The 15667-nt window shown below is 35.9% G+C and overlaps 1 protein-coding gene across 5 annotated transcripts; it reads right to left on the bottom strand.

Annotated features, from left to right (window-relative positions):
* Positions 1 to 9726: 9726 nt before the first annotated feature.
* LOC104710576 (phosphatidylinositol N-acetylglucosaminyltransferase subunit P-like) lies at positions 9727 to 11291 on the bottom strand. Of its 5 annotated transcripts, none has more exons than XM_087464379.1 (3): positions 11012 to 11291; positions 10176 to 10749; positions 9727 to 10043 (listed from the first exon to the last, which is right to left on the bottom strand). In XM_087464379.1, the coding sequence occupies exons 2-3, from the start codon at positions 10558 to 10560 to the stop codon at positions 9919 to 9921; spliced, it is 510 nt and encodes a 169-aa protein (XP_087320505.1). In that variant the 5' UTR covers positions 10561 to 10749; positions 11012 to 11291; the 3' UTR covers positions 9727 to 9918. The 5 variants fall into 5 exon arrangements, with proteins under 5 accessions (XP_087320505.1, XP_010425505.1, XP_010425503.1 ...); XM_010427203.3 differs by having other exon boundaries at positions 10176 to 10581; positions 11012 to 11289; XM_010427201.3 differs by having other exon boundaries at positions 10176 to 10594; positions 11012 to 11246.
* Positions 11292 to 15667: the final 4376 nt, after the last annotated feature.

Raw genomic sequence — 15667 nt, 5'->3', positions numbered from 1 at the left:
GTTGGAATTCTTTTGGTTTAATGGAATTTGTTTTATTTGATTATCCGCGGTTATTGATTGATGTTAGGATGTTAGTGGGTATGGGACCACTAGTAAATTAAGGTATTAAAAAAAAAAAAACGGGAAGGATTGTTTCACCTACATAATAAAATAAGAGTACACAACCTTGTTTTGTAAAATATATAATTTTAATAAGTTGGTTACAAATAGGTTATAGATTAAGTTTTATATTATTTGTATAGTCTAGATTTATTGTTTCCAAAAAACTTAAAGAGAATATTCTAAATAATCATTGATATCATATATCTAACTTACCATATTAATTTACTTTATTAAATTATTCATCAAATAAAATCATTTGATATCTAACTTACATATTAATTTGTTAATATTATATTTCACCTCTCATTTATATATATGAATATATTTTGTGAAACAAATAAATTATCATATTATTTATTATAATTAAAATATAGTTTTATTTTCGGATATACCATAAGTTTAATTTTTAAAAACAAAATATAAATGATTCAATCTATAAAATATTCATTTTTTATTAATATTCAATTTCAGCCCATGCTCTAGCACGGGTCTTAATATAAACTAATATAACATATTAAAATTTTATTTAAAAATAGAAAATATACAAAATTTTGTATAATAAAATTTAACCATTATTATAGCACGAGTACTTATCTAGAATCATTAACAATATAAAACTTACAAAATAAGTGTCTTTTTCAAGTCATCGTATTTAACATATGATTTTATTGCACAATATTTTATCTAAAAAAACTTTTAAAACAATCGCATAAATTATAGTTTATAAAAAAGTTGCATAATATGTAAAGTGATCTTAGTGCAGTGGCCAAAGGTAAGTCCTTAATGCACAAAGCACCATCACACCAGGGATCGAGTCTCGCTCCCTACGAATGTAGGGATTAGGGTAATGGACCGGCATGTTTTGGCCCAATGGTTACAAAAAAAAAAAGAGATTTTGGCCAGAAATGCCATTTTCCTCAAAAAACTTCTTACAAATGCCATTTTGTTTATTCCTTCTGAAAAATGTCATTCTCTCACATGATAGGGAGATGTAAGAAGACTAAATTAACCCTTTGACCTAAAGAAATGAGAAAAATAAAATAAAATTATTGATTTTGGGCATGTGGTTTGAAACAAACAAAAATGGTGATGATGTGATTGTTTTGTACGTATGCCAAAGGGGAATTAATGCAAGATTTTTTCCTCTTTAATTAAGCTGTATTAGAGTAATTGTCATTGTTCAACATTAAACGTACACACATCTAGGAAAAAAAAGAAATGAAGTCGGTGGAGTTCTCTGGCGCAGTAACATTATTGACCTCCAGAGTTGACCAATGTCACGTTGAATGTCTTCGGATCTCTGCGATGGACAACAAACATGTTAGTGTGATGGACTTATTGTTTGAAAATAAAAATTGGTCCATATGGAACTTAATAGACAACATGGCTCGATAGACAAAAAGTAAGCATACTATATTCCATAAATAAAAATGCAGTGGACTAAACAATGATAAAACTAGTCCATAGAGAAGTACCTTGTTTGTTGTCCTCCACTAGTTCACCAATGTCAGGCTGAACAGATTCGAACATGTGCGATGGACAACACACATGTGAGTTCGATGGACTTACAGTTTGAAAACAAAAATGGTCCATCAGGAACTTAATAGACAACATGGTCAGATAGACAAGAAGTAAACCTATTGTGGTGTAGAAATGAATATACAGTGGACTTAACAATGATCAAAACTGACATACCTTCTTTGTGCAGTAACATTGTTGTCCTCGGCGAGTTCACCAGTGTCAGGTTGAATGTCTTCAAACCTGAACGATGGACAAAACATATGTGAGTTTGATGGACTTATAGTTATAAAACAAAAATTGGGAACTTAATAGACTAAATAGATGGATAGACAAAAAGTAAGCGTACGATGGACCAGAAATGTAGTGGACTAAACAAAGATAAACTTGTCCGTAAAGACATACCTGTTGGATCTGGTCCACCTAAACTATAAACCTATAGTGTGGACAAGATTATATTGATTGTAAAGGACAACAAAACGTAAAGCTAAAGGGATATTGACTACTTAAGAAACTTAGGAAAATAATCTGGGTAGACAAAAATCTTCGATTTTGGATCATGTCCACCATATTTGCAGATCTGCAATGTAGACAAGTTGTTTTGTTAGCAATTGACACAAAATGATATGGTCAACAAAATGAAAAGAAAGACAGAATGTTGGCGGACAAAAACTTTAGATGTTCGTCTGGTCCACCGGAGGCACATCATGATCAATGCATGTGTTGACAGCATACTTGTAGTTAGGACAAGTTTATATTGATAGTAGAGGACAACAAAATGTAAAGCCAAATGGATATGGACGAATTAAGAAACCTAAGGAAATAATCGGATAGACAAAAACCTTATATTTTGGATCTCGTCCACCGTATCTGTAGACAAGTTGGTTTGTTAGCAATTGACACAAAAGGATATGGTCAATAAAATGGAATGAGGGACATAATGTTGGCGGACTAAAACCTTAGATGTTCGATCTGGTCCACCGGAGGCACATCATGATCAATGCATGCATAGATAGCAGACCTACAGTGTGGACATAAAAAGTTTAAACCAAACACTATATAGAGCAAAGGACATAAGACTATATTTGTTGGGTCTGGTCCATCTAAAATACATATCTACAGTGTGGACAAGATTCTTTTGATAGCAAAGGACATCAATTCTGTAAAGCTAAAGGGATACAAACGACTTAAAAACATAACTAGGATAGACAAAAACCTGAAATTTTGGATCCCGTCCACCATGTCTGCAGATCTGCGGTGTAGACAAATTATTTTGTTATAAATAGACATAAAACGGAAAACCAAATAAACAATTTAATGCATAAACAAATAGACAATTTACAGAACTGTGGACCATTATCTCCCCTAACCTGCTAGAGGCGCCACCAGAAAGATTTCCTTCGGTGTTTTGGGGAAGACTGAAAGCCAAAAAAAGGGTAAGAGTATAAAATCATAAACCCTAAATACAACGCAAATTAGTTGACTATCATCATACCAAGTGGTGTAAGGTATAAAACCTGCAGAACTAGATCTGGCAGAGTAAGACGGATCAGACGGAGGTCTTTTAATTTTATGGCACCGCGGACGACTGAAAGAGATTGAGATGAAAGAAGATGAGAAGCCGAGAGAGACAAAGATGGAAGAGGAGAGAGAGAGAGAATTGGGTTTTGGAGAAAGAATTTGGGTTATTGATCGGCGTTACGTTTATTGATGCCTATTTAATTGTCTGACTGATTTATGTCAACTTTCCAGAAAAGAAGAAAATAGGGAAAATAATTAGATTTGTGTTTCAAAATAAAATGAGGGTATAATAATCTTTCTGCAATGAGACTGTGGCAAGCGGGGAAATGGATTGAGAGAAGTGGCATTGCCAAAGATGTTTGACACTGTACATAGCATAAGTGATAATATTCTCTTATATTTAATAACCGATGATGTCCACGTCGGATTTATTTCTACCAATCATATCATGACAACTCACTGCTATTTTTTCATTTAATTTTAAAAAAAAAAAATGAGAAATCTATCTTAGCATTTTTGGAGTACATTTTTTTTTATCAATTTTATTATCTTTGTATCCAAACAAGTCCCAACTAAATTCTCTACAATCTTTACAACCAAACACAATCATTTTCCTATTTGATAATATTAATTTTAAATTTCCTAAAACTTATCTACCTAATTTAAAGCAATATGTTAGATTAAAATATAATTATCCTTTCACTTTTATTTAATCTTATATTTAATTATTTGAAATACTATTTAATACATAAAGTTAATATTTTATTAACTTTTTTTCAGGATATGATGTGATTTGAATTTTTATAAACAGATATATATTTAAATCTATCTTAATATTTTTGAAGTATATTTTTGTGCAATAATCTTTTGTGAAACAATTTGCCAAAAAGCCATGGTCTTAAACACCATTAATCTAAAATCATTAAAGTTAATTATCAAAAACAGGTCGGTTTAATATAATATGTTACAACCCAAAATTAGTGAATCAGATCCCATTAATCGAAAACATAAATGATTAAAACTCGAATTATATTTACATTCCAAAAATATATTATTGCCAAAAATGTCGCAGTCGATTTTATTAATTATGTTAGTCGAAATAAGAAACAATATTGAAGATATACTGAAGATATGATAATATTCAGGTTCTAATAAAAATTGTTATATTTGTTATGTTTTGTTATAAGTTCAAAAGGTTTGTGTTTCAAAAGTTCAAAAGTTCAAAAAGTTGTATTTTGTTATGTTTTGTCCGCTCAAAAGTTCAAAATATTTGTTATATTTTGTGTTAGTAAAAATTGTATAAAGGTTTTTATTCCTTATAAATTAAATATAATCTATTATAGTTTAACAATGTTACGGACATATAGATATATTAACAATACAAAAAATTATATGATGTAATTTATTCATATAATTATTTTAGCAAATTTGATTTTAATCATACTTTATTGTATATTTGAAAGTGAACCCATATAATTTTATTAGCAAGTACTGTTAATTATTGTCAAAACACCAAAATATATATAACAGTGTAATATTGATATTACAAAACAAAGAAATTTAGTGTGGGATAAATTTTGTAAATACAACAACATATATTAACTAACTAAAAAACCTGATTATATTATTATACTAACCTATTTAAATAATCTATGAAAACGAATAGTACATCCTAGTTGCAAGTATAAACTGAATACAGAATTGATTTTTGTGGTAGTGACATTGATACGCTAAACTCTTCTCACATAACAACACTAAGAAATGTAGGATTAAGTGGTTTGTAACAAAACATCACACGGTATTGAGTTTCGTAGGTTATAGTTTGCTTAAAAAGCTAAGAATGCAGAGAAAGAGAAAAATACTACAAATATTGTCACAAAAAAAAAAAAAAAAAAAAAACTACAAACAACAGTGATTACACACACACACTATACTATTAATAAGTTTACCTCGATAGAAATATTCAAACAAAAAGTTCATTGACACAAAACATATATAGCATCACTTTGTAGAGAATATGTTTTCGATATATTCACAAGAGTTGTACATAGAGGTATTTATACAAGAGGAGCTAGGAGGAGACTAGGTTTAGCTAATTACAGTTGTTTCCTAAAGTATACACAATCATAATATATGATATGATATGATATTGAGAATCATAATCATATCATAATCATATCTCTGATACGCCCCCTCAAGATGGACGAGCGGGAGCTACTCCGATCTTGTTTCTGAGATGGATAAACCGTGCACGGGGTAATGGTTTGGTTAAAGCATCAGCTAGTTGATCTTGAGTGTTGACATGAGCGACTCGAAGTGCACCGTGTTGGACCTGACCTCGAACAAAATGGTAATCGATGGCTATGTGCTTCATCCGAGAGTGGAAGACAGGATTAGCACAGAGAAATGTGGCTCCGACATTGTCACAGTAAACGACTGGTGGAGCTGCAAGTGATATCCCAAGTTCAGTGAGTAAGTTGCATATCCAACTTAATTCGGAGGCAACATTAGCGACAGCTCTGTACTCTGCTTCGGTAGAGGATCTAGCAACTCCTTTTTGCTTCTTTGCGGTCCAAGAGATGGGATGTTTACCAAGATAAACAATATACGAGTTGGTTGAGACGTAGTCATCGGAGTCACCGGCCCAGTCCGCATCCGAGTAGGCATGGAGATTGAGCTTGTTAGTTGCAGAGAAGAAGATCCCATGGGTCGGTGTTCCAGCTAGGTAACGTAGTATCCGTTTCGCAGCTTGCCAGTGTACATCAGTAGGACGGTGCATGAACTGAGATAAACGATTCACTGCATAAGCAATGTCTAACCTTGTAAAGGCAAGATACTGTAAGCTCCCAACGAGTTGACGATACTTGAGAGGATCAGACAGAGCAACACCGGATGGAAGCTTGAGTTTCGGTGACGAGGCCATTGGTGTGAGAACCGGTTTTGCGTTGGTCATGTCATACCGATGTAAGAGATCGAGTATGTATTTCCGTTGTGAGAGGTGAAGACCTGCTGATGTGCGACGAGCTTCAATGCCGAGGAAGTAATTGAGGTCTTCAGCGTCTTTAACTGAAAAACGATCTGCAAGAAGTTGAAGGATCCGACTGATCCCTTGTTTGCTATTTCCCGTGATTAGTATGTCATCGACATAAACAAGTAAATAAACGAACTCCCGACCAACTTTTAAAACAAACAGAGAGGTGTCCGCAAGTGAGTTTGTAAAGCCAAGAGTGAGAAGAAAAGTGCGAAGTTCAGTGTACCACGCCCTTGGTGCCTGCTTGAGACCGTAGATGGCTTTGCGTAGTCTACAGACATGGGTTGGGTTGTCCTTGTCAACGAAGCCCGGCGGTTGTTCCATGTATACTTCTTCAGATAGAGTTCCTTGCAAGAAGGCGTTATTGACGTCAAGTTGCTGTATTGGCCAAGAGTTTGTAACTGCGACATCAAGAACAAGGCGGATGGTGGTTGATTTTATGACCGGACTGAACGTATCGGTGTAGTCTTCACCAAACCGTTGATTGTAGCCTTTGGCTACTAAACGAGCCTTGCACCTGTCAAGAGAACCATTAGGCTGAAATTTATTTTTGTAAATCCACTTACATCCAACAACATTGAAGTGTGGTTGACGAGGGACAAGATCAAGGGTCTGATTTCTGGCAAAGGCATCGATCTCATGGGACATGGCACCTCTCCAGCGTTCATCTTTGAGAGCTTGGGCAAGCGTTTGTGGTTCCGCCGGAATTAGACGCGAGAGAGAGGCAGCGTAGTTGTACTTCGGATTTGGCTTAGTAATATTGTTCCTCCGTCGTGTGAGCATCGGATGTGCCGGAGGAGGAGGAGACGGAGCAGCGGCAATCGGAGATGGCGTGCGTTGTGGCGACGGGAGAACAGGGGAGTTGGCACGAGAGTTAGTATCTGGTGGGCCTGGAGGTGTTGAAGAACTGTGAGCTGGACTTCCTTCTTGGGCCGAAGATGGGCCTGACTGAGAATTTGTCATCGAGAGCCCAGTAGCCGATCCAGATTGAGGAGAACCCGAATTGTCGTTTGGTAGTGAAGGCGGTGTTGTCTCTGTCGAAGAATTCCCTTGGCAGTGAGAACCCGAGCTTGCGGGTTCCGGTGGGGAGAGAGATATTAGTGGCGATGGTGGAGAAGGTGGGTTTGGGTACGGCTGTGGTGGAGTGGTTGCGGTGAGTGGTATTACGGAGAAGGAAGGTTGTGATTGAGGAGGTTCTGTGTGAGATTGTGGTGATGTTGATTTGAGAGTCTTAAATGGGAAGACAGCTTCATCGAACTTGACATGGCGGGAGATATAGATGCGACCAGTGTTAGGTTGAAGGCAGAGATATGCGCTCTGTGTTTGAGAGTAACCGATGAAGACACACGGCGTCGATCGATCCTCAAGTTTGTTGGTGTTGTATGGGCGAAGCCAGGGGAAGCAGAGGCAGCCGAAGACTCGTAGTTTATCGTAGTTTGGTGAAGAGCCAAACAATTTGGAAAAAGGAGACGCCATTGCAATCACCCGCGTGGGAAGACGGTTAATGAGGTATGTGGCGGTGGCAAAAGCATAGGACCAATAGGTTTTGGGGAGCCCGGCATGCGTAAGTGGGGTAAGGCCTGTCTCAACAATGTGACGATGCTTTCTTTCAGAAACACCGTTGTGTTCCGGTGTGTGCGGTGGTGTAGTGTAATGAGAGATACCGGAGTCAGCAAGATAGGTGCAGAGGGCAATAAACTCGCCTCCATTGTCGGAGTAGAGGGTTCCAATGCGCGTGGAGAAACGATTTTCAACGAGAGCTTTGAAGGCTTTGAAAGTTTCGCGAACCTGAGACTTAAGTTTGAGAGGGTATAGCCATGTGTATCTACTGAAGTGATCTACTAGCACAAAGTAGTATTTGTAATTATCAACTGAGATAGTAGGTGAGCTCCAGAGATCAGTAAAAACGTATTCCAAGGGACGAGAGGAGATTATGGATGTTTGGTGAAAAGGTAATTTGTGAGATTTGTTAGTAGAACAGTCTGGACACAGAGTGTTTAATGAGGATTTATTATTGCAAGGTAAAAGAAATTGAGAGACAACTTGTTTTGTGATAGATAGAGAGGGGTGACCAAGCCTATGATGCCAGTCAGTGATCGAGAGGTGTGGTGTGGTGGTTGTGAAGAAGGATTGAAAGACGGTTGGAGAGGTTGGCCACTCATATAATTCTCCCCTAATCCTGCCTTGGATTAACGGAACCCCCGAGCTGAGATCCTTCACCTGAAAATAGGTAGGGAAAAAATGAACTGAGACTTGATTGTTATTGCATAGGCGATATACGGATATCAGATTTTTCTGTATATGTGGGACACACAAAACATTTTTAAGAGATAGAGGGCGAGAGGTTGATGGAAGAGTAAGAGAACCAGTGTGGGTGATGGAGAGACCGGATCCATCACCAATGAGAACTGAATCCTCGCCATTGTAGGGTTGATGCAAAGCCAAGTTGTGGAGATCACTTGTGAGATGATGAGTAGACCCACTGTCCATTACCCATGGAGGTGAAGCAACAACAAGGTTGGCCCGAGGTTGCCACGGACGGAATGGAGAAGGAAGAATGCCAGACTGAGAGGAGTGTGGTTGTTGGAGATGAGTACACCGTTTGGCACTATGACCAAACACGCCACAGAGTTGACACTTGCCCTGATAACCTCTGGTCATGCGATTGTCCGGTCGTGATGGCTGATATTGCTGCTTATTGTTGTTGTTGTTGTGCCAGGGCTGAGATTGACGAGATTGTTGCTTCCCAGTGGTGGATCTCTGTCGAGAGGTAGCAACATTAGCAGAGGCGGGTCCAAGGGACGGTGTGGACAGGGAGAGAGCAAGGAGTTTAGCTTCCTTGTTGATAAGCTTTTCGTGGACTTCAATGATAGAAGGTGGAGTGTCACGACCTTCCACTTGGTCAACGACAGACTTATAATCTTCGGGTAAGCCAGCAAAGATGTACTCAAGTTGTTCTTCATGAGCAAGGGGCTTGCCAAGGAGAGCAAGCTGGTCAAAACGTGTCGTCAGCGTCTGCATATACTCATCAATGGTTTTCTCACCTTTGGAGGTTTGTTTGATCTGCAACCGAAGTTGTTGAAGATGTCCCCAGCTTGGATTGGCATAGGTGGAGGAAATTGTTTTCCACATCTCAGCAGCGGATTTCGTTTTGGAGACCAGAGGTTGAAGAGCTGGGGAGAGTGTGCCAAGGAGACCACTATAGATAAGTTTGTCTTGACGCCGCCAGGTCGAGTAAGCTGGATTCGGTGTTGGCGGATTGGTGGAGAGTGTCTGATCTGGCGGGAGTTTGGAACCGTCGATGTAGCCGGCAAGGTCGTACCCATCAAGGAGGGAGTGAACTTGAAGACTCCACGTTATGTAGTTGGTAGAGTTGAGTTTGGTGACATTCATCATATTAACGTTAAGAAGACCTTGAGTGGTGTCAACGTTTTCAGCAGCGAGAGCCATGGAGAAAGAATAAAGAGAAGAAATGAAGAGGGTGAAGAGAAATCAAGAAGAGACGACTAGAGAGAAAAAAATTTGAGAGTATCGATTAAGGCTCTGATACCATGTAGAGAATATGTTTTCGATATATTCACAATAGTTGTACATAGAGGTATTTATACAAGAGGAGCTAGGAGGAGACTAGGTTTAGCTAATTACAGTTGTTTCCTAAAGTATACACAATCATAATATATGATATGATATGATATGATATTGAGAATCATAATCATATCATAATCATATCTCTGATACACTTGACATCACTTGAATTGTAACATAAGATCATTGATTCTTGTAATATCAATGTCAGAAATTGGATCTATAGGCCTGTCTTCACCTTCTTCCATCCCAGGATCGAGTTCCCCGGGTTCTCTACTGTACTCATCTGCCATACCAAACATACAAATATCATCAAAGCAAGCAAACTCCAAAAACCCACTTCCCTGCACCTACAACATTTAAAACATTCTAGCTAGCTATTAGATGAAAGTAATCTCTATAAGAGAGGGGAGCTCACCAAACAAGGTATTGAGAGAGGTTGGAGGTGGAGTAGCGATGAAGTTGAGACCAATGTAAAAAGCCAAAGTAAGCATCAAAGTCACCATCAAATAGGTTGGCATAGCCAGTACCCAGTACCTGCTTGGGTAGTAATGGATACCTAAAGACTCCAAGAGTTTATCTGGTACGTAAGCCCATATCAAGAAGATGACAGTGGCAACAACAGTCGAAATGGAACCTACAAAACCATACACCTCTGAGGGTTTGGGTCCATGATGAACTTGTGATGCTTTGAACGGAGATGACCTTCTGCTGTCTGAGTCCCGGTAACCGGGATTTTGCTTCTTTCTCTTCGAGAAGCTTAAAACTCGTCTCGGACTACTCACTGAATGAGCATCTTCCATAGGAAAGAGACTGCAAAATCACTGAGAACTGAAACTAATTAAGAAAACCAGTTGTTAGTTTTTTCTCTCCCTTGCTGCTAATCCTGGGATTGTCTTCCTCGTCACCAGATTCACTTTTGAGTGTATCTTGCGCCCCATATTGTCAAGGAGATGAAATATACAAAGTCGGATAAATAACAGATAGAGATCCTAGACAAAGACAATCCCAGAAAAGTATAAGCAACAACAGGTATAAATAACCCAGAAGAACATGTAAACAGAGGAATTGCCTCAACCAAAACCCAATGTTCCAAAAGACAGAGAAAAACATCAAAACATCAAAACATCAAAACATCAAAACATCAAACTCTCATTTAACAAAATCCGTAAAGAGACAGAACCACTTTGGTAAATCTACGAGAGAGGATTGAAGATGAACAAGAAAGAGACAAAAAGGGGGGAGACTTTTTACCTGATTTGTGAAATTGGGGTTTCGAAGATCTGATGATGATCTGAGTTTTGAAGAAGACGAAGAAGAAGGAAAAAAGAAAACTCTAAATTTGGATATAGTCTGCAACTTGTGTTTACGCCTCGACGATGACATCTCACTGTTATTTTTCATTTAATTCTGTATTTTTCTCTTTGTTAGAGAAAATGAGAAATTGCAAGTGTATAATAAAAACTCTGGTCTTACTGAATACAGAATTGATTTTTGTAGTAGTGACATTAATACGCTTAAACTCTTCTCACATAACAAACACTAAAGAAATGTTGGATTAAGTATCTATATATATAAAGTTAGCTTTTGTCACTTCTGATGCAGCCACCTCAGCTGCCACATCAGTCACATCTTCTTTAATTTTATGGGCCTTACAGATTTTAATAAGCCCTTTAAACAATAATACAAATGACAAACTGATCAACTAAATTTTATCTAAAATTTGTAGGTCCAACACTATTTCATTCAAATTCTCTATTCCCATCACTATTTTTAAATCCTATGAATTCAATTTTTTATTTTAAAAGAAATTTAAAATATTCATTTAGTGCATATTTTTGTTAATTATAATTAATCGAAATTTTAAAGAAAAAATAATTATGTAAAATGAATTAAATGTTAAAATAAGAAAACAATACTATAATTTTTCATTAGTGGTAATAATATAGTTAAAAATTTCTATTAAACTGATCATAATTTAAAACTTCAAATATCAAAACAAGGCAACCCAAGCAACACTTTCAAAAAATAAAGGAAACACAACTACAAATCAGTTAAAATAATTATTTGGCAGCACTCCACAAATCCATCACCAAAGACAAAGACGCAAAGAGATGAACACACATTTAATAAACTAAAAAGATTCAGATATATGAATGTCACAATCAGATAACCATAACACAAAATTATATGAAAAAACAATCAAAGAAACAAAAAACAACCCGGACTTTATAAAATTACAGCAAGATAAACAAGAAAATTAATTTTCTCCAAAACACAACTCACATCGAATCAAAAAAAATCACTCACAGGACAAACGGAAAAAAAAGTTACAACAAATAACACAAAACAACCGCCTTACAGATTTTAATAAGTCCTTTAAACAATCATACAAATGACAAACTGATCAACTAAATTTCATCTAAAATCTGTAGGCCCAACACTATTTCATTCAAATTCTCTAGACCCATCACTATTTTTAAATCCTATGAATTCAATTTTTTTTTTATTTTAAAATAAATTTAAAATATTCATTTAGTGCATATTTTTTGTCAATTATAATTAATCGAAAGTTTAAATAAAAAATAATTATGTAAAATAAATTAAATGTTAAAATAAGAAAACAATACTATAATTTTTCATTAGTGGTAATAATATAGTTAAAGATTTCTATTAAACTGATCATAATTTAAAATTTCAAATATCAAAACAAGGCAACCCAAGCAACACTTTCAAACAATCAAGGAAACACAACTAGAAATCAGTTAAAATAATTATTTGGCAGCACTTCACAAATCCATCACCAAAGACAAAGACGCAAAGAGATGAACACATATTAAATAAACTAAAAAGATTCAGATATATGAATGTCACAATCAGATAACCATAACACAAAATTATATGAAAAAGACAACCAAAGAAACAAAAAAACAACCCGGACTTTATAAAATTACAGCAAGATAAACAAGAAAATTAATTTTCTCCAAAACACAACTAACATCGAATAAAAAAAATTCACTCACAGGACAAACGGGAAAAAAATTACAACAAATAACACAAAATAACTCACAATTTAATTAGGAAACCTAAAGAAGCCAACATATTTTCATATAAACAAATTTGCAACCCAATTGACATTCACCTTTATCAAAATCAACAAGGGATAACCAAATATCCCCAATAGATACGAAGCGAGCAAGGAATCAACCAAATATGCAAACCCCAAAAAAAAAAATCAAAGGAAAACGATTACGATAGGAATGATTGAAAAAAACGATTATGAGCATCAAAGACATAAGTTCAGTCCTCAAACAGACCTCTAGATCGGAAAATTGCTCTTCTCCTATCTGTTCACGAGGACATCGGATTTTGAAAAAGAACAAATCAATTTCAACTCAATAACATACAAATAATGGTCCAATTAACCCACAAATTATAAGTCTTACAGAGAAATTGGGTCTGAATGAAACAAACAAAAATAGCCTAGAAAAAATATTGACAATAAAATCCACAATAAATAACTTATTTATTTTTCTTAATAAAATCCACAATATTTTTCACTCCAAATACTAAAACATTGACAAAAAAATTACTCCAACAGTTTACTAAATACATATGAAAATATTAAATAACAATCCAACCACAAAATAGAAAATAATAATAAATTAATGATAACTAACAGCTACAACAAAATAACAACTTCAACTAAACAATGTTAACTTCTAATAATAACTTTTTTAAAAAGTATTATAAACACACAAGATGATCTCAATTTTTCCTTTAAAAACAGCAAACTAAATTATACTTACTCCAAAAAATATTTTTATTAAAATATCCAACAAAACAACATAAGCAACCAAAATTAAATACAAAAACAAACGTAAAGATGAATTTACAAAAACCAAAAAAAATATATACAACAAAACTCGGAATACACTTTCATCTAACTACCGCGCGTAGCGCGGGTCGATTGCTAGTAATCTATAATATGAAAGTGGGCTAACTCTCTCCCTCTGCATGCCACCTCAGCATTTTAGAACAACCTGGAGCTGACACCTAATTTAAAACAGCTAGCCAATCAAAATATAACAATTAATACAGCTCAGATTTTTGAACCAATGATAATTATTCTCGGTTCCACATCAGCTTTTCTCTACTCGTAAGTTTTTGGCACACCGAATCAAAAAAGGTAAAAAGTCTCGCTCTTCTTCTTCTTCACACCATATGCTTTTCGTCCTCAACCTATAGAATGAGAGAGAGTAGCGGCTGATGTGTTCACGTTGTAACAGAGACTCCGTGTATCACCACCAACATATCCTTTATAATTGTCTCAAACTAGAGCGTAATTGTAATGGATTTGCCATAATTTTCACCCGAAGTAGAAATGCAATACATTTGGAGAGTTAGGCTCTCTCTCTCTCTCATTTCCTCTTTCTCTCTTCTTCGGATATCTCTCTTTGATTTTCCAATTTCAGTCAATTTTCTATCACAAAACCAGAGAAAAAGTTTTTGAGACTGAGGTAATTTGAGTAGAAGCAAAACCAAATATGTCTCTTTTCAAGTTAGTTTCCGCGACCAAATATTTTCACCCAACTCACAAACTTGGTGAAGATAGATTTAAACCCGTCTTCAAGGTAACCTCAATTCTGACATGCTCGATCTTAAAGTTTCATCTTTTAAGTGTATCTTTGACCATTTGTTGTTTGTAAGTTTTTTGTGTGTAGTTTGTATTGTATTGATTCATTCTCATTTCCTATATTTTTGTGTAGCAACTCTTAGTACAATAGGTTGATCCAGAGTATTGGATATGATTGCTATGGTATGTTACAGTTGAGGTTCTTTGAGGGTTTTTGGTTAGGGTGTATGCACTTAGCCTCATCGCATATTAGAAGCAACCTCACTTTCTCAATCTAAAGTTAAATTAATAACATAACACAAAAGTCTCGCAAATCTTTTCAAAAGCCTCTCGATGTTAACCAGCTCAAGGGGGTGGCGGGAGCGGCAAAATTCAAGAGTCCACTCCAAAATTCAGAACAAAACCTTTGAACAAAGGGGACAAAAAAAATTACTGTGAAAGAGGTCTAAAAAATTTAGTTCACCTAGGGCCTAAAAATATTGAGACAAGATGTTGGTTAGTGAAGTTTGTTTGTTTTTGTGAAGACACTTGCTTATTATTTTCAACTGGATTATACATACTTCTTCAGATGATGTAATTTTGTATTTGAGTGTTTTTAGTAGTAGTTGTTGTTGTTGCAACTGCTGCAGGTGGAACTGTTGCGGTTGAAAAGAAGGTGTTTGATATTGTTGTTCCTGCGGTTGTCGAGAAAAAGGAATTGGTATCCTACTACTCCTCAAACATCTATTGCATCTATTGCAGAGTATGAAATATCGGTTGAGGCGACTGCTATTAAACATATATAATTTAAAAATATACACAAAACATCCTAAAAATAAACGTCAAAATACAAAAATACAAACCCAAAAAATTAACAACACAAATGAAAACAACAACCCGCGCATAGCGCGGGCACCCACCTAGTTTGTTTAAAAAGCAAAGAATGCAGAGAAAGAGAGAGAGAGAGGCTACAAACAGTAATTAAATGTCTCTTTGCTGTCCAAAACAACAACTTTGAGATAAAGAGTAGTCTCATCCAGATGATACAACGCAACAAGTTTCATGGACTGCCAATGAAGGATCCATTGGACCATCTGGATGAGTTTGATAGGCTTTGTAGTCTAACCAAGATCAGTAGAGTTAGTGAAGATGGATTCAAACTCCGGCTTTTCCCATTTTCTTTGGGAGACAAAGCACCCATCTGGGAGAAATCACTCCCCAAGGAGTCCATCACCATCTGGGAAGCATGCAAAAAGGTGTTTCTAGCCAAATTCTTCTCCAACTCCAGAACCGCA

The sequence above is a fragment of the Camelina sativa genome, chromosome 9, assembly GCF_030686135.1.
Source record: "Camelina sativa cultivar CO46 ecotype springtype chromosome 9, ASM3068613v1".
Taxonomy (NCBI): Eukaryota; Viridiplantae; Streptophyta; class Magnoliopsida; order Brassicales; family Brassicaceae; genus Camelina; species Camelina sativa.
The sequence above is the reverse complement of the archived record's forward strand: the minus strand, read 5'-3'. Positions and strand labels throughout refer to the sequence as shown.

Excerpts from the sequence above, each read along its gene's own strand:
- LOC104710576 (XM_087464379.1), bottom strand. The coding sequence starts at position 10,560 with ATGGAAGATGCTCATTCAGTGAGTAGTCCGAGACGAGTTTTAAGCTTC. Across the intron at positions 10,044-10,175 it reads CTCTCTCAATACCTTGTTTG|ATGAGTACAGTAGAGAACCC; the intron begins GTGAGCTCCCCT and ends TTGGTATGGCAG.